Source organism: Pyxicephalus adspersus, chromosome 2 (genome assembly GCF_032062135.1).
Source record: "Pyxicephalus adspersus chromosome 2, UCB_Pads_2.0, whole genome shotgun sequence".
Lineage (NCBI taxonomy): Eukaryota > Metazoa > Chordata > Amphibia > Anura > Pyxicephalidae > Pyxicephalus > Pyxicephalus adspersus.
In genome coordinates this window covers 76,521,341-76,540,201 of record NC_092859.1, presented here as the reverse complement: position 1 = coordinate 76,540,201, position 18,861 = coordinate 76,521,341, and the positions used below count along the sequence as shown (strand labels likewise).

Genomic DNA, 18,861 nt, shown 5'->3' with positions numbered 1-18,861 from the left:
ACAAATAATGATAAAAAAAACATATGTTTACCACATGCTGGAAATGCATTAGATCTCCATAAAAGTGTAATGGGTGCTTTGTGTAATGCACTGATGGACCACAAAAAAGTGTTCTTTAATATTTTACCAAACCATGTTTATTAAAGTGCACTTGCCAAATATTTATAACATTTATTATACATATATACAAGGCAAAATATATCTTAAAACTGATATTAAAAGAATTTAAAACATGGACAAATGTGAGAAAGAAATCTACCAGTACATAATATATAAAATGTATCCATACATAAATGTATATGCAAATATTTTAAGCAAATGAGAAGCCAGCTTAGTTTGCATGGAAAGGTAAGGAGGCCAGTGGCCCATTACACAAATTCACGTAGCATGATTTGTAAGGTCCCATTGCCCACCAGCTCTATCCCATCTGTATACAATTGACTTTTATATATCCTACATACAGAAGGCGACAGACAATAACAGGACCCAGAAATGTACAATGTAGACCAGAAGTCGGCAAACTCCGGTCTTTAGACCAGATACGGCCTAGCCAGTAATCCGTTCCAGCCTAACGCCCCTCTGGTCGATCGGCCTAATCCCAGACAGCAGGTGTCAGCAACCCGTAGCTCTTGAGCCTTCTTGTTATGCCTTCCTTCCCCATTTACCATGGACGGCGTTAACACTTCCGCCGCTGAGGTAAGGGGATATTATCTCTCCTCCATATGCATTGCGGAGGAGGGATTTCCCTTCAGGGGCGTTCCTGGTGTAGCAGAAGGGATTTAAGAGAGAGTCCAGCCTAGTGTGCCTTCTTGACCTCCTGAAATAGCCTAGTAGCCAAAAAAGTTTGCTGGCCCCCGATGCAGACCTTTAGAAAGGACATCACCACAAGGATGTTAACATTTCCTTTTGAAATCAAGTATTACCAACGCAACTAGATTTAACAATTGATATTCACAACGAAAGTTGAAGGAAGATTCAGCAGCCAACACATTCCTTTGCATATATGCATGTATTGCAGGTAAAGCTTGACTTTCAATTTGTAGCTTCAATTTTTGTTTCCTATCATTTTAATTGACACAAAATGATAAAAACATCACCTTTATTACACCCAGAGGCACAATGTTCTAGAAGGCAAATGTTCCCTGCACATATTTTACTCCATTATACCTAAATATTCACGTCTAAGCCATGGTATTAAAGCAGCATTTACACCTAAAACCTGTAAGTATTTTAAAAAGGCACTAAGGCAGTACCTGTACTACAAACATTTCGTTTTCATTAAGCAAACCCTTTAAATATACCTTTTAACTAAAAATCTTTAAAACCCAAGCTAAATATGAATATATAAAACCAGAGGCAGCCACAGAGAGGCTCTCACTCACATCTGCTGGTACAGTCATACAGGTCAGTTACAATTTCAGCGACCACTTTAAGTGATTTACACCAAAATCTTAGAACTATAAAAGCATGAATTAAGGCAAAATACTATGCATGTGAACAAGCCAAAAACCTATGCTCAAATCTAACAAAGCTATGTTAACAGTCATAACTGGGATGGAAAAGCAAGCAGGGAAGAGTAAAAGTTGAAATCCCTACTTTTCAGGGAGAAAATGCAGGCAGTCCTTTTCCAGTGATACAACAAAAACCATTAAAAAATGGCTTTATTGTATGCAAGTAGCACTGGAGGGAATTGAAGAAGCATTTCTGATTTTTAGTTTCTTTAATGCTTGTCATGTATGTATCCCAGAATGCCTGCTAAAAGACCAAAGCTCGAAGGTATGGCATTGGGACAATGCAGTGTGCCTTTCTCTATTGCATTGAAAACTGTAGCACATGAAAATCAAACTTTATTTAAGAAGGTTTAGGACTGTGGGTCTTTCAAAAACTATATTAATGCCTAAAACTATTACTTAGATTTTAAAAAATCATGCCACCCTTTTTCATAATTTTTGTAGAGTTCTACCTTCAAGCATCTGCTATTAGGCAGAGCTTTTAGTAATTTTTAAACGTGATTGGTTGCAGTCACCTGTTGATCTGCCATTCATCTACACTTATTATTTCTGCTGTGCATCTAGTAAGCAGAGAAGGGTCAACTTCCAACCCTTCAAAACTGTAATATGCATGGTGTGTATAGTGATCACTGTGCTTGGCAGATATATTTGCAAAATGTAACTCTGTATTCAGGCATCCAGCAAATCACTGTAAACGTAAAACACTGTTTCTAGGTCACACAGTCCCTTAATTTAACATGGGATATTTTCACAAAGTACAGTCAGAAGAAATGTGATTCTGGTGAGTCTGCTTTCTAAGGTCACATGAATCTGAGCAACTTCCTCTTTCTCTATATTAGAAAGTAAGGAATTTAATTGTAGAACTAAATAAAGCCATTATTGTATGACTGAACGTGACACAATAGATCCTTTTCACCAGGAAAAGAAGAGCTCTGCCTCCATAGAAGCAAAAACAAACCCAAAGTGCCATTTTCAGCGCAGGTCTTTCTAAAGAAAAGCCCAACACTTAGGTTACTTTGTTTTTGATGTTATATAGCGTTCTTCTTTCTTAGGAAATCTCCCTTTCATAGAATCAGCAGCGGTTTTGGGAGCCAGTTTTGTTTTTGGACCAGCTAAATCGGACCCGGCCAGCATTTTGCCTTTTTTTACTGGCCCACTTGCTAATTGACTTTTTGCCATTGGTTTTGTCTGTGGTACAGTCAATGCTTTGGTATCAGATTGTGGAAGCTTAACTACAGATAGAGGAGTACGGGCAGTGTTCCTATCAGTTGTGGCCTTCGCTATGCCATTTCTGGGAGGCTGAGCTGGCTTAGTAGTAATTTTACTTGTGGGTTTGGGCTGGGAAGTAGTAGTTGTAACTGGTGGTTTAGTCACTGGTTGAGAGGGGTAGGTATAAGGAGGCATTTTGTTAGGCACACGAGAAGATACCACAAATGGCTTCCTTTCGATTAGATTGTTCTTCTGTAAATCTGTCTTTTTAACTACATTGAGTTCTTTGGAAGACTGCAAATCTGTCTTTTTAATGACTTTAGGTTCTCTGGAAGACTGAAATACTGAAGCAGATTTCTGATCCATTGTACTCTTGCTGGTCAATTTTGTCAATTCAGTTCTCTTCGATAATCCAGGTCTACTAGCTGCTGATGTTGTAGCTCCTTTGTGAGCATCTGTAGTTAATTTTATTGTTGCTGGTTTTACCTGGGAACCAGTAGCATCCTTAGGTAGTGTTTTAAGAGGCACAGGTGATTTGGGTGAACATTTAGTTGACTGCACCGGGCTGGTACGTTGAGTCAAGTGTCTAGTATTTGGAGATGATTTAGTTACATGAGATGACCCAGAGCTTTTCCCAACATTATTAGAAATAGGACCAGCTGCCTTGGGTGAAGTGAAAAGTTTTCTTTGAAGATTATTCTGTGCACCTCTGGAACTTGTACTTACAGTAGTGATATGTGGGGGAGAATTAGATTTCTTTGCCACTTTCCTCTGTGGCTCAGGAAGCAACGGTGAGCCCTTTCTTGAAACAGTTTGGACTTTAGGGCGTACAGAGGCAGATGGTGTATTCTTTGTTCCCTTTTGAGAAGTTGGGGTAGGGGACTTCTCACTTCGGGAATTAGAAGAGGATGAGAGCGTAGATGGTGTAGAGGCCGACTTTGAGACACCGATTGCAGATATGGGGTTCATAACAGGAGGTTGTGGTGTTTTGCCTGATGGCAACAATACATTCTCACTTGCTCCTCCTTTTTGGAACTGAAGAATTTTTTGCTCCAGTGTAGTAAATTGCAGAACCCTGCAAGGGTCATACTTGAGCAAAAACCCTTGTAGAGTGTCCCAACCTCCTCCAACTCGGACCATGACATGCTTTCCATGTAGCATCTGGAAAATAACCAACATTAAACAAGGGATCATTATTGACATAAATGTCAACTATCTCTGGTTTACATTATTTTCACAGTTATGACAAAAAAAAAATTAAGCAAAATGATCACCTAAACATAAAAAAAATTATTTATTTAACCCCATTGCTGCTTTATGAACAAAAAAAAAAATGATGTCCTCTAACCTCCAGATAGACTCTTGAGAAATGCCAAGCCCATGTACCATGTCAATCAAGTATATTACCAGGATTTTGTAGTGTTAAGACAACCAACTTTACAACAGAATAACCAGTCGATGTGAAACACATAGCAAGTGCTTAAATCAATCCCTCTTCTAATGTGAGCTATTTTGATATTATGTAAAGATTTGTAATCGTTTAGGTTGACCAATACATGACATAAAGCTCACCACATATATTATAATCTTATTATTCAATCTCTATAGATCTACCAAAAACTATGTAGTGCAAGAACCTATTTGACTGGAGACAAATTATTTGGACAGATTAGGGAGGTCCCCATATTACATAGCTTTGGAACATATGTCATGACCACAAAATGATGGGCCTCACTAAATAGACTGAATTGATTCTGAAATTGCTACTTCTGTAACCCATCCTTCAATATCTTCTGTTCTAACCACCTACCATCATCTTACTAAAGATATGTTAATGCACGCTTTTTGTGTTATTCAATAGCTCCTTATAGGAACGTTTCATCCAAATAAAAAAGAACTTAATATAGGTAGTGCTTATTAACCTCCTGAGCGGTAAGCCGGAGTGTGCCTCGTGGTAAAAAAAAAAAAAAAAAAAAAAAAAAAAAAAAAAACAGCTGAAAGCCTTACCTGGTCCCGTCGGTGTCCTGCCATCCTCTGGCTGCGTCCTCTTCCTTGATCTGTCCCCCGGCGAATTTGCGGATGTTCCCTGGGAGTTCCCGGTGACGTTGGGGCGTAGAGCCGCCACTAGGGGCACCGCAGGAATTTCAAATTATTTTGTATTGCATTCAATACAACATAACTGTATTGAATGTAATACACTGAATTTGTATGTCTAAAAGCAGTACATTGTCTTTCATGAAAATTTATTTTACAGTAGAATATATTAGTATTAGTAGTATAATAAAGTTTGAAACACAAAGTCATGTTTATTATAAAATGCATTTTTTTTTATTTAATAAATTTATTATTTTGACATGATTTTGTGTTTCAAACTTTATTATACTCATACCAATATAATATACTGCAGAATCAGTTTTGATATGAAAAACAATGTACCGCTTTTAGACATAAATCCAGACAGAAATGAACCGCCCAGGAGGTTAAAATATTACATTATAGTTATCATCATGGTTTAACAAGGCTGAAAACTTCTCTGAGCTCCTATATTTATTGGAGCGCTCAGCTCAATACAGATCTTACACCAACTGCTATAACAATTCATGCAGAGATCTCCCCCATTGGACATATTGTGTAGGAGATCTATAAAAATTGGATATATAAGAGAAATTACAAGCATAACTTCCTGTAAGGAATTCATCCATTTTCAGTCATTTCCTTCATGCACATATATTTTAGCACACAGATGCTTCCTCCAGGAAACCCAAAACTCCATCCTAGCAAGTCATAAAGAGCATAGAAAACAAAGAAATAGAGTTTAAGTACATAATTATCACCTTTTTATCACACCAATCACAGTAAAGATTTGAAGAAAAGCATCCAGGAGTTTTGAATGTCAGCATTTACAATAAAATGAGAAAAAATTGTCAGCTATAGACTAAATTCACCAACCTCAAAGTCCTATTCCCTGCATTTAGCTGCCAGTCTATTTTTCTTGTTCAGTGTAATGCAGAGGATTTCCCCATTGAGGTAGAAGGGAATCTTCAGAAGTGCAATCTATTTAATACTTTCACATCATCTTTCCCAACCCTAATACCCTTCTTGCAGCTGTTCTTTACCATCTGCCAGATAAACGCCATTGTGCCAATAGTAACAAGTCAAGGTTTTACTGAACTTGTTACACTAGCTGAGTGCTAGGAAAATTTCTTTCTGTTCACATAACATTTAGCAATACCAAAGTCATTTATTATTACAGTGAAGCATACTTCGTGACTGCACTAAAATGGTTTTCCTAATGGAAATCATTGTAAATGGATGCAAGTATATGGCTCCCGTGTGATAAACCACAGCAATAATTACTTTACACAATGTTTTAATGGGCTTCTCATAATTAATGCAAAGCAATTGAGCTATATTTAAATATCTAATGGACATTAAAAAAAAAAAACTATGAAAATGTTATCTGAGGTGCACATATTTACCCGTATAAAGAGGATCTTATCCCCTAACCGATAACGACCCTCTGATAAGTATTCAATAGAAAAGCGGTGAGAGCAATTACAGGGTGGGTCCTGAGCAATGTGAGTTACCTAATGATAGAGAATAAAGTCAACATTAGCTAAAGAAACAACGCCATGTTCATTTTATGAAATACTACAACTTTTCCAGAGTCCTGTCTTTGCCCCAACTATGGACATATATGTTTGAGAATATTGCTAAAATAAAATACATTATAAATTAGATTGCAAAACGTAATAATTTGGACATATTACACACTCACTAAACATGTAAGCAATGGTTTGGTTGCTGAACACGAACTTGAATTTGTATATTTAGTGTCAATGTAACAATTATTGCAACTACACAAAAATGTCCAAAGGGCTAATATTGCCAGTGTTATATCAAAATGAATCACAGAAGCCAGGTGGAGAATGCATCTATGCAGGAAAAAAAGCATCCTAATGGTATATTCAACATTGTGGACTGTGTCATAAGCTTAGTGAAAAAAATAACAATATTGCATGTTCTATGTTCCATTATGTGTTAATAATTGGGATTCAGAATTGAACCAATAGCAGCCTACTAGGACAGCACTGACTGCCTGGTTAGTTTTTGGGGACTGCTGTGATCTCAGCAGTCCCCTTCCTTTCCCAGCAAAGCAAGGGTACAGTTTTCTTTACTCTGGATGACCTTTTAGAGACAAAACATAATATATTTGTGTAGTCCAAGGATACAAATCCAAACCAGGCAGCTTAACTGTTCTGGAATATATTTTTTTTAAAAAGACTATGAATTCAAATCCTTAGATTTCACCAAGTAGCACTTGATCACTACGGAAATACAAGACATGGCAGCATACCAAAATAATTGATAATAAAATGCTATTATACCGCTTCATGCAGGTCATGGTGACAGCAGGATTTTTGGATTGTTGTTGGGGCCAATGGTCCCGACTCCATAAGCAAGGTTTCTTCCAGTTCAATTTCCTTCTCTAGTTTTACTAGAACTGGTGGTTCTACCCCGTATCTGTTAATGAAAAAAAAAAAGAATACTTTATAACCAAATGTAATGTTTTAGAATATAAAAAAGTGTGTTACTTGGCAGTTAAAATCTAGATTTCTGTGTTTTGTGTTATCAACATTGAAGAACTGAATTAGATCGAATCAGAGTTAGATTAGAACTTTCTGGATCCACAATTTTGGTAACCATTCCTCCAAATTATTCTGTGACTATATCAGTAAATGTAAAATTTTAGTACTAAATGTATATTTACTATTATAAATTATTATTATTACCAATAAATTAGTCACACACCTGGATACAATACGTCCAACATCTAGGAGACACAGACATACCTGCCGGGGGTCTTTATGCAGAACTAAAAAAAAAATAAGGATAACACTTCTGGTGAACTTAATGTTAAAGCTATGAACCGGAAACATTTTTTTGGCATCTGGGAATATATCATTTATATATTTGCAGGTGTAAAAAAAAAAAAAAAAGTTCAACTACAAACACAATCACTGCATTGAGTAATTAATCTATTTTTAGATTTCAGATGCAATTTGTAAACATGTTTGTATTCACTAGGGAAACAATAACTTTGTAAGAAAATTAACTCTTCAAAAGGGTTATTGAGGCATGGGAATTTAATTGCAATAGAAGTTACATTGACTCACACATAATGAGCTTCCAAATACTAACGGACAAATGTTGCACGGCAGCTGTTGGTCAGAAGCTCTGCCAGACCCTTTAAGGCATAATCCAGGGTGATTCCACGGATTGCAGATAAAGTTTCTGAAAACAAGTTCTTTTAGACTACTAGTATAACGTACAGTCATGCGGGTTACTATTTTCACCAAGATACTTAACTATAAAGAAACTCCGTCAAAAGAACCCATTGTTGAAAGTTATTTTTGGTTCATCATCATAAGAAAGTAAGACAAGGCAATCATTAATGTGCAAAACCAGGTCAGTAAACAAAGATTTACACATCAAAGTGTTATAAAAAAAAATATATAAAACATCTGACATTCATATGCCTGTAAAGTGGGTCCAGATAATGAAAAATCCAAAGAGTGTGAAAAATGATATTGACTATTGAATCCTGTCCCCTCACCCAGATAATTATTAGGTCAACTCTTTAGAGGTTTTACATAAAGAATTTCACAAGAAAGAGAGAAATTGGTCCAATTGGTTTAAATATCATGGTATGTGTAAGTGGAATTTAATACCTAGCATACAGTGTTGCTTTTGTTAAAGTTAAAGTTTTTTTTTGATTGAATAACAATTTGGGAAATCAGAACATCCGGATGATCCCAGCACAAAAACTGGAAAACATACAAAGCCCATGCAGATTTCATTCCCATTAGATGGACTTCAGCCCAACAACTGTAAAAAATAAAAGTGAAGTGTATAAAACGTTCTAATTAATACATAAAAAGATTTGGGATGATTTATCATATTTTTTTTTTTTTTTTGAAATTTCCTTTATTTTATAATCCCTTCAGTGTTCTGTAGTCAGTCATTTATATTTGTGCATGACTTCATGTCCAACTTACCTAAACCCTCAGATTCAAAAAGATAAGCTTCATCCACTCCAATACCTCTGCACCAGCGGAGGAAGTTAGCAGTGTTATCCCGAGCAAAAAATGAGCCAGATGGAGCATCTTTTCTGCATGGGACTCTCCTCATAGGCACACCCTGCCAAGGAAAAGGGTAACAGGGTATATTACTATAAATCATTTAAAGAATGAAAATCACTACACTAAAAAGGCAGAATTATCACAAATGAATGGACCAACAACCCATCATAGGCCAAATTTATTATCTAGCACTAGTGTTGTCTTTATATCCCCAACTCTATCTAAAAAGAAGGACACCTGGCTGTCACTGAAAGATGGCTGTCACTGCCAAGATTCTAATTTGCTTGGCTGTCTCTGTCTTCAATACCTTCCAAGCTGCAGAAAAAGTATGCTCTAAATCAGTGGTGGCCAACCTTTTCCAATTTACAGACGACTAAACTTATTGGCCCTAGAACACGCATGCACGGGGAGCCTCGTGTCACTCAAAGGGGAAGAAACTTGCCAGAACCTGGCCACTCTCCCATCGCAGGTCTGAGCCCGAGACACAATCAGCCCACCGCCCCAAGCCTGCGATCCGTACGGGGGAAGATGGTCTGCGGCTCTGGCCGATGCCCCCCCCAGCGGGCTCCTTCTCCTGACCCCATTGGGGGGCGCACCAGCCAGAGCTGCGGACCACCAAAATTTTCTCAGGGACCACCGGTTGGCGACCGCTGCTCCAAATGATGTAAGACTAATTTATTTGCTTGCTTTTTCTAGGTTTTGATTTTCCCCTCATTTTCCTACATGGGATACAACTGTAAAAAACTTAAAATGTGGATTTCTCCACTGAAAGATGTATTTGTATTCATCTATATTTGAATACCATTCTCCATAATTTTATTTAATTATTGCTTCATTTGGGTGTAATATTGTAAGGTACGTAAAACATAATAACTTTTTTTTCTTTTTGGTATCTGTTGTGTGGGGTGCATTCATTAAAGAGTTGATGAAATCTGGCCAAAACTCACATGTAGGTTGACAAGACTGCAAGGGTAATTCTTACCATTAGTTCCTCAGGGGTACAGCATCTCCTCATAGTGTTCTGCACAACATTGATGAGCTGGCAAAGGTGAACACCATTGTCAAGATCATTCATGAACTTCTCACTTCTTACTTCCACTCCTGTAAAAAACAAGTTCATATAAAACATCAAATAACACACCTTGCATACAGTAACAGTATTTTTACATCATAGTAGTGTTTTTTTTTTCTTTTAAACACAAGAAGGGGACTCTTCCTTACTATGCTTACTCTTTTTCTGGCATAGTGTTTTCTCCAAGTTTCTTTAGATGTCGCAGGGGTTTCATGAAATAAAATGATGTCGGAATAGTTTCAGTTCCAACCCAACCTGACAGAACCAACTGCATGAAAGCAACACCTTGATAGCTGTCTGTAAAGGTGGAGTTCCATCCACTGGCAACCAATGAAAAAAAAATCATTGATTGAATATATCAGGGGGTTCTCGAAGAGATAAAATATATTTTAAGGGTTCCTTAAGAATAAAAAGTTTTTGAATCTTTTAAACTTATGTATGAAGTTACTAGGTAAGGGACTGTTGCTATTTTTTTCCACTGGATCTACAGGATTGATGAGATTAAAAATGTGGCTAGAGAGCTCTATATAGCCTTGAGTTCTATAAAAACATGAAATTGCCAAACCCAATGACCCTCAGTGTATGATAACAATAAAATACATTTTTATTTGCTGTATACCATTGTTTTCAAGGAGAGCCACAACCCTCTGCCAAGGTTTTTTTTTTTTTTTTTTTTTTAATAACCCTTATATTAGCCTAAAACCCCTTACAGTTATAGAACCAATTTTATACAAAAGAGCCAGAGCGTAACTTTTTTTAAAGGGTTATAAAACAGCCTGTAAAAAGATTTTATCGCAGGTAGCAAAAGGGGAACAAATTTGTACAGAACATTTAAAAAGCAGCACATTAAATATCAGTACGGTATTACTAGTTTATGCAACACCAGCAAGGACTATCATGTGCTATGCCAATAATATAGCGTGTACAAAAACAGAACACAGTGAAAGTAAGAATACAAAGCAAAAAAGTTTAAAACAACAATTATATTAAAAGACACAAATATTTTGGAAGTTTCCTCTATACATTACCAATTTTGGGTTCTAATTTACATCTATAAAGAACATAATTTAAGAAGAGTGCATTTAACATTTCTTTTTTAAACCACTACTGATTTTTTTTTTTCTTAATATGGCTTTTCATGCTTTTAAACTATAGGGTAGCAATTTGGACGACTGACACTTTTTTTAACTGATTATCACATAAATTTGTAAATAAATAAGGCAAACAATCCATCAATAAAATAAGTTAATATGATATAAATGATGCCATTGTTTGGTCAAACAGCCTGATTGACGCTTTAGAAATAGGTCTCAAGGATTTTCCAATATTTGTAATACATGATCATACTCACCTATTAAGTCACTCAGCCATATGGCCAGATCTTCCTGCATTGGTACCAGCGTGGCTGCATGGCGCACAGCCAGCCATTGATCATACTGAGAAACATCAGACAGACCTGGACCATGTCTAGGAGTCAACGGACTTCTCTGACCTAATAGCAGATCATCACCAAACCAAACCTGCAATGACAAAACTACAGTCACATAAAACTCACCAGGGTATGTGCTTGCTGCTTTTTCCTTTCTTAAGTGTTAGCGGTGCCTAGAAATAAAGCTAGCAATCTACATAATAGACTTCTAAAGACAAAGGAAAATTAGGATCACTAATGGAGAATTCTTGTCAATACTGTATGGGAATACATTGCTAATATACTGGAAATTCAAGTTATTCAATGGAAAGTAGACAGCACATACCTGAACTGCGTGATGCATAGTTCTCTGGGAATTATCCTGTTTCTAAATAAAAGAAAAATAAAGCACAAATTATTACTAAAAAGTTTAGAAGGTGACTCCAGAATTTCAAAATGACCAACACTTAGTAAGAATATATGTATATATTTTAGTAGGGAATGTAAAATTAAAATATTCACTGTAGGGAGAGCTTTCTGATTTGTGTTTATGTACATGTTTGGTAAATGCTCAATTAACCCTATAAAGCAAACCTTCATAAAAATATATAGAAATATATTCCTTAACACCCAGGCACAGTGTGTGTGTGTGTACTATACTGCTCCACAAACCCAGATGTTGCCATGAAGTGTAAAGTGTGTCCCCGCACAGGGTCCACGGTCAGTTTAGGTGTAATTGGTGTAATTGTTTTCAGATGTTGGACTATTATTATTTAGTTTATATATATGCTATTAAGTAAATAGGAGAACAGTGTTTTACGATGAAAAACGTCATGGGTACACATGGGTTTTTATAGAAACCAAGTATGTATAGCGTATTATTTTTCCCAGACATTGTGTTAGGCATGCAGAGAACACTCACCAGCTGTTGAGGAACATCAGTCACACATTTTCTGCTCACAATTTCCCTTAGATGTTTTTAATATTTAAAGCTGCAATCCATTACCTATAAAAGGAAAATAAAGAATCGGTCAATTCTATTTTTCAAAAGACACAGTTATCTAATACACTACTGTTTTCTTAAAGCACCAAGTCAACATTTACTGATCAGCGTCTGGAAATAAGAAAAGGATGATATCACCTTTTTGCCTTTCCTGAAGCTTTACAAATGATGAGATAATGAAAGTCAGTTTCCTTTCTACATATTGGCTTTTTTTTTTTTTTAGCAGGAGGTATCAGTGAGAACATCACCATGGGGCCGAAAGGTCATCTGTGACCACAACAGTAAAGTCACATCATCTTAATAATGTATCATTTGGCTGCATTTAGAGCCGCTAACTTCAGCTGGTACAGCCAACAGCTGCTTCAAAACCATAAGCTAAGATTTTTATTGCCGTTTTCTAACTAGAAAAGTAAAGAAATAGTTAAAAAAAAGTAGTTAAAGCCAAAGTACCTGAAGAAAGACTTTGTTCTGTACAGAAATACCCAGAACATTAATTTTTTTTCTTTTATCATTAAAGTGTCTTTATCTTTTATTATCAGAGTACATGATCTAGAGTTTTGGCTTCTCATTCCAAAAGATGAAAAGAGAAAGATATCTTGCTTTGCCAAATGGCATGGAACATCAGATGAGAGGTCAATCAACTGAAGTTTAAGAAACCTTAAAAACCTATAGAGGAGCCTTGGTTCTCTAGTTCTGCTGCATATAGGAACTGTTACCTAAACCTGGATAGAGGTTTTGAACCTGATCAATCAAGAATGCTGACAGTACAACAAGAATGCAAAATGTATCAAGAATTAAAAAAAAAATGTTCTAACTATTATTGTGCAAATAGATAATAAATGTATACAGCAGTGTACTGAAAGAGTTAAATATGTGCTGTAAATTGTTTCCTTGCATATCACAGTGAGAGTAGCATTAAATTGTGTGCATCTGAGAAGTCTCCAGAGAGGATCATTATTCTCAAACTCTCTAGAGGAAATGTAAAACAGACTGGCCATTCAAGCATCCAGCAGTGCACACTGGAAGCCTTAACATGACACAAGTGAAGGAGTGTTTCCATCCCAACTGATCTGGAAACATGCATGTCACTAAACTCCCACTCACGCCAGCGAAACATATGAAATCTGAAACGCAGGGGTCACAGATTCTGCAATGGAACAGGGGGGATAATAATTCATCTGTTCCAGCAAGACAAGCTCCCATGGTTGATGGCATATTGGGTCATTACAGTACAAAAATAAAAAAATATCAAATGCTAAAAAGATGGAAAATGAGCTCATATAGCCCTGAATTTCAGAGGTCATAATTTACAAGAAAGTTGTACGAGAAGATTAGCTAACAGCTGCCATGAAATGCCAGTTAAATGGTCTGTTTTCATGTTCAGAGTTTTATTAAAAGGTAATCTGTACAGAGGAAACTATGTAGACCTGCCTCTAAAATGCTAGTTTATTTGCCGTTTGTAGCAGTCACTAAACCAGAGAAACAAGCAGTAAAGGAAATCAGACTCCTGACCTGTATATTATTATTAAACAGTATTTCTATAGCGCCAACATATTACGCAGCGCTGTACATCAAATAGGCATACAGCCGATCAGACATTTTCCAAAGTTAAACATCAATTTCATGCACCAAGTAAAAGTAATCAGCATGCAAATAATGCTACCAGACAGTATGGTTCCTTATAGGTTGGCTTGGAGTGTATTTCCTAAAGAATGTGCTGTATACATGTTGCTCACATGATCGTGAAAGATCCTTTCCAACGACAATTATTGCACATGTAGCTTAAGACTCTTATCCTGCAGAATTAGAGTTCACAAAAGTTCCAGATTCTTATCCCAGCCAGGACACAATCTACAATGATAGGTTCATAAGACTACAACTATAGCAAATAGATTAGACTGTGAGCTCTTTTTATTTTGTGCTATACCGAATGGCCTCTGTTAAGTGTTGCTTAATAATGTCAGCACTATATAAAAATATATTGACAATAATCTTCTGCAAAGTATTGTTCATGTAGTTCTGATGCAGGGACCTCACACAATTACCCTTTTGCAGAACTTTTTGTTTTTTACTGCTTGATTAGAAAATATACTTCCTTTTCAAGATAAGTCACACACTAATATTTCATTGGACTGCCTTGATTTGCTTTAAATACAGTACGCATTTGTGTGGTATTATATCAATAAGCCTATGCACAGTCACAATATTTACATCAAGAGTTTCATTCATTTTTAGCATGTATCTTGTATTGATAATGGGAGAGCGGGATTGTTGCATAAAGTCTTCTCCAGCACTTCCCAAATATTCCCAGTGGGGTTAAGGTCCAGAATCCTAGGTGGCCAGCAATCCATGTGTGAAAATGATATGGGAATAGGGAACTCAGAATTGAATCCAATAACAAGTGAAATGCAAGAAATGCTTGACTTATTTACCAAAACTTCTTTAATCAATCAACAATGGCAATACACTGAATAACATAGGCAAAGAACTTCTATCCGTGTAGCTGGGGCAGAAGCTATTCATTACAGTGGTCTACGTGGGTGGCTACTGAATGGAGGGCATTGCATTATTACAGCCAGACATGAAGTGCCAAGGAATTTCTTCACTGGAAAACTGCTCTGTGACATTTTATGAACAATGTTTCCTTGTACTATAATGAAATTTCAATATCCATCAATATTTCCACGCAACAACACGAATATAGAAATAAATACCAAATTCTTGCTCAGCCTGGATTCTCAAAATACTTTGTAGTTCAGTAGATCCATAAAAATAAAGAATTGAGGCTATTTTTTAAGAAAGTAGCTCTGTAAAATTTATAGTTTAAAGTCAATTCTTCTCTACTATTTTGAAGCATAAACTAACTTGTGAATTCCGAAAATGGCTTTTTTAGCAAAGCGGTAAAGGTTGGCAAAATTAAAAGCCTAGAAACCTTCATCCAGCCCAAAGGTGGAGGCTTTTTTTTTCTTTTTGCTAGTTTTTTGTTTTTCATTGTTTGCACTGTATGGTGCATTAGACATGTACTGGTGAGACTTGGTATTGCCACCCATCAAGGGCCACCCAATTTACCCAGTGGCTGCATGGTGGACCTGGAAGAGTCAGCAGCGATTGGGACAGGACAACATCTCAAATGTAATCTTTAAAGTGCCCAAAGAAGAAGTTAGGTGTGTGCCATGCTGGGCATGCTTGCTGAATATGGCAAAAGCTCACCAAAAGGTTTATTGGCACTTTACTTACAAAGGAAACAACTGTCCTGCAGTGCACCCTGCTAATGATAACTGGTAACATGGGCAATAAGGAATATAGTTAATAGTAAAGGATCAGTGATCAGGTAGAGCCACTTGTCTTCATAAAAAGTTTTTAAGCACAGAATACAAACTAACAGTGGTTCTATCCCCTAAAATCTTTACAAAAAAACTTTAATCTATTAATTTTAAATTTTTAGGTCAGAAAATGCATTTTTCTTCCATTCCAGTTTGCACAGCAATAACATCCCCTGTGAAGACCGAACAGACAGAACAATGAGATCATTTCCTAATTGTAAAACAACAAGTGTAAAATATTAGGTCATAGCGCCTATGCCTGTCAGAAAGTAAAAAGTGATTGTATGGAGGATGTGACAGATCAGATGAAACAATGTATGTAGAAACAAGTGAAATTAATGAAATCCTAAAAGCTGAACTCTATCTTTGTACAGTTGTACAGGCTCCTCTCTTATATCTAAAAAAGCTTACCCTGATTTCACTACATACAGTGAACTTTTCCAATATGCATTAGAAACCGCAACAAGTCAGACACTTACTTCAGATTGGCCATGGAAAAAAATCAGATATTGGAGTTTAGCGGGGCATTGGTAATCACTGCATTAGTAACTATTATTGTGGTCCAATGCAGATACTGATGACCACGACTTAGGCTGGGTACACACGTTCAATATTTGTCATTGGAAAGGATCTTTCACAATCCTTCCCAATGATAAAAGACTGCATGCACGAGTGCTCTACATACAGAGCCATTCTGCTATGGAGAGGAGAGCGACACCCCACTGTACTCTCTCCTATTCACTTTCATTACGATCTACCGTTGTCCATGGATCCACCAGGACAGACAACGAGGGCCAGATTCTCGTCTGATATAAGCCCGAGTAGATTATTGGACGAGAATCAACCGACGTGTGTACATAGCCTTACACACAATTTGTACCTACATAGGCATTCATTGTTCCCAGCTAACAGATTTGTGTGACACGACCCGATGCACACACACCTCCGTGTTTTGGTGAGTCGCACATGTTTAGGGATCTAATTAGAAAGCAGGGAACCTGACAATCACTGAATTATTTTCTAAATATTATTTAGTAAATATCAGATTCACTGCTTTAAATAACTTAAAAAAACACCCCTTGGTGTGGTTTCCATCAACATACCCCCAATAGGGAAGCATGTAACCCAAAACTGCACCACACCTGTAGCAGAAAAGTATGAATATAACATTGATAACATTGGATGACTTGTTTTTATCAGGTGACCCTGCAAATATTACACATCCAGCCCTAGGATGACAGTGCTTACATAACGTACTGAATCTAACTGTCATCTTAGGATGTTCTCTTGATATGTCCCTTCTTTTCTCATCTCTATTATATTAGAGGGAAGTGTTGACACATATGGACTGGTAAGAGCTGACAAGACTTATCTTGGTGTATAGGCAGCTGCATGCACAATAGACTTACAGGATGAAGAGGTATTCTGTTTATTTAGAATAGGAAAATAAAAAATAATAATAGTCATCATAGCAAAGCTGCAACTTATAAAAGGGTCATGTAAAACCTAGCAATGGATTTCTCATGTGCTCCATTTTTTACCATTGAAAGTGTTTTATTACATCTGTTTTTATAACTATACTTGGTAATCACTTCACAAATATTGTCAGGTGAAGTTCTTGGCCTGTGCTGCACTCTCAGTGAGGACTTCAGAACTTGCCCCTATATAATAAAGTGAAACGGAGAGGTGTTCTGTAGTCCATTCTCAGGAAGACAATACTGCTTTCCCATTGCTATAGAAGAGTGTTACTAACAGGATCACCTGTATAAAGGAAAAAGAAGAAAAGAAGGAAATACAAAGCTGTGGTATATTTTGAGCTCTATTTATAAAACAGGGAATCGGACATTCCCAAACATCCTCTTGTGGGAATCTTCCAGGTCCATGTGTTTTATTGGCAGTAATTGATTCCCACCAGAGAATGTCAGATTCCCCGTTGTGTTCTTGATTTTTTTGTTCTGGGGTTTAAATGTATATACCAGCCATGTATGAGACGGGACGCCAATTTTCCATTGTTATCAACTCAGTACCACTAAAGAATCCACGTTCTGTATAAACAAACATTTTACATCAGGCTTTGATTGGCAATTATGCATAAAAATTTAGCTGGGGGGTCAACAATAATACCAATTTGAGTAGCCAAAGTTTTAGCTTTCAATTTTTATCTACAAAATGTTATATTATCAGATACAAAACAACTATTTTCCCAATACACACAAGCGTGGTCATAATAATAGAAACATTTCCCAGATACAGAAGACATAGAGTACAATTTACAGAGTAAATACTAGCAGCAGTCACATGAGATTGTATGATTACAGCAGCACATATACAGACCATGGGACTCTATAACACATTGCTGACTCAGTGCAGGGACATGGTGCAGCATTACATCCACCCCCTGTCAGTGAGTCACCAGATCCTCATCCTGGATCATGGGGGGATCCCTCGAAAGCTAGGATCAGGGTAACCAGATCCTATTCCAGGGTTCAAGGGGGATCCCTCCAATGCTGGGATATGGGTAACCAGATCCTATTCCAGGGTCTTAGGGGGATCCCTCCAATGCTGGGATCGGGGTAACCAGATCCTCCTCCAGGATCATGGGGGGGATCCCTCCAATGCTAAAACCAGGGTAACGAGATACTATTCTAGGATCATGGGGGGATCCCTCCAATGCTGGGATAAGGGTAACCAGATCCTATTCCAGGGTCTTAGGGGGATCCCTCCAATGCTGGGATCGAGGTAACCAGACCCTCTTCCAGGGTCCTAGGGGGATCCCTCCAATGCTGGGATCAGGGTAACCAGATCCTATTCCAGGGTCTTAGGGGGATCCCTCCAATGCTGGGATCGGGGTAACCAGATCCTCCTCCAGGATCATGGGGAGGATCCCTCCAATGCTAAAATCAGGGTAACAAGATACTATTCTAGGATCATGGGGGGAAACCCTCCAATGCTGGGATCAGGGTAAGCAGAGCCTATTCCAGGATAATGGGGGGATCCCTCAAATGCTGAAATCAGGGTAAGCAGAGCCTATTCCAGGATCATGGGGGGATCCCTCCAATGCTGAAATCAGGGTAACAAGACCCTATTCCAGGATCATGGGGGGATCCCTCCAATGCTGGGATCAGGGTAACCAGATCCCATTCCAGGATCATGGGGGGATCCCTCCAATGCTGGGATCAGGGTAACCAGATC

The 18,861-nt window shown here is 37.4% G+C and overlaps 1 protein-coding gene across 1 annotated transcript in view; it reads right to left on the bottom strand.

Annotated features, from left to right (window-relative positions):
* Positions 1–157: 157 nt before the first annotated feature.
* GAS2L3 (growth arrest specific 2 like 3) overlaps positions 158–18,861 on the bottom strand; it is a 19,174-nt gene continuing 470 nt past the window's right edge. Inside the window, exons 2-10 of the mRNA XM_072401100.1 lie at positions 12,266–12,349; positions 11,690–11,731; positions 11,287–11,455; positions 9,846–9,964; positions 8,780–8,921; positions 7,533–7,596; positions 7,109–7,244; positions 6,200–6,307; positions 158–3,881 (exon numbers count right to left, since the gene is read on the bottom strand). Of these exons, the coding sequence (XP_072257201.1) occupies positions 2,523–3,881; positions 6,200–6,307; positions 7,109–7,244; positions 7,533–7,596; positions 8,780–8,921; positions 9,846–9,964; positions 11,287–11,455; positions 11,690–11,707 (2,115 nt within the window). The 5' untranslated portion in view covers positions 11,708–11,731; positions 12,266–12,349 and the 3' untranslated portion in view covers positions 158–2,522. The remainder of the gene's footprint in view (positions 3,882–6,199; positions 6,308–7,108; positions 7,245–7,532; positions 7,597–8,779; positions 8,922–9,845; positions 9,965–11,286; positions 11,456–11,689; positions 11,732–12,265; positions 12,350–18,861) is intronic.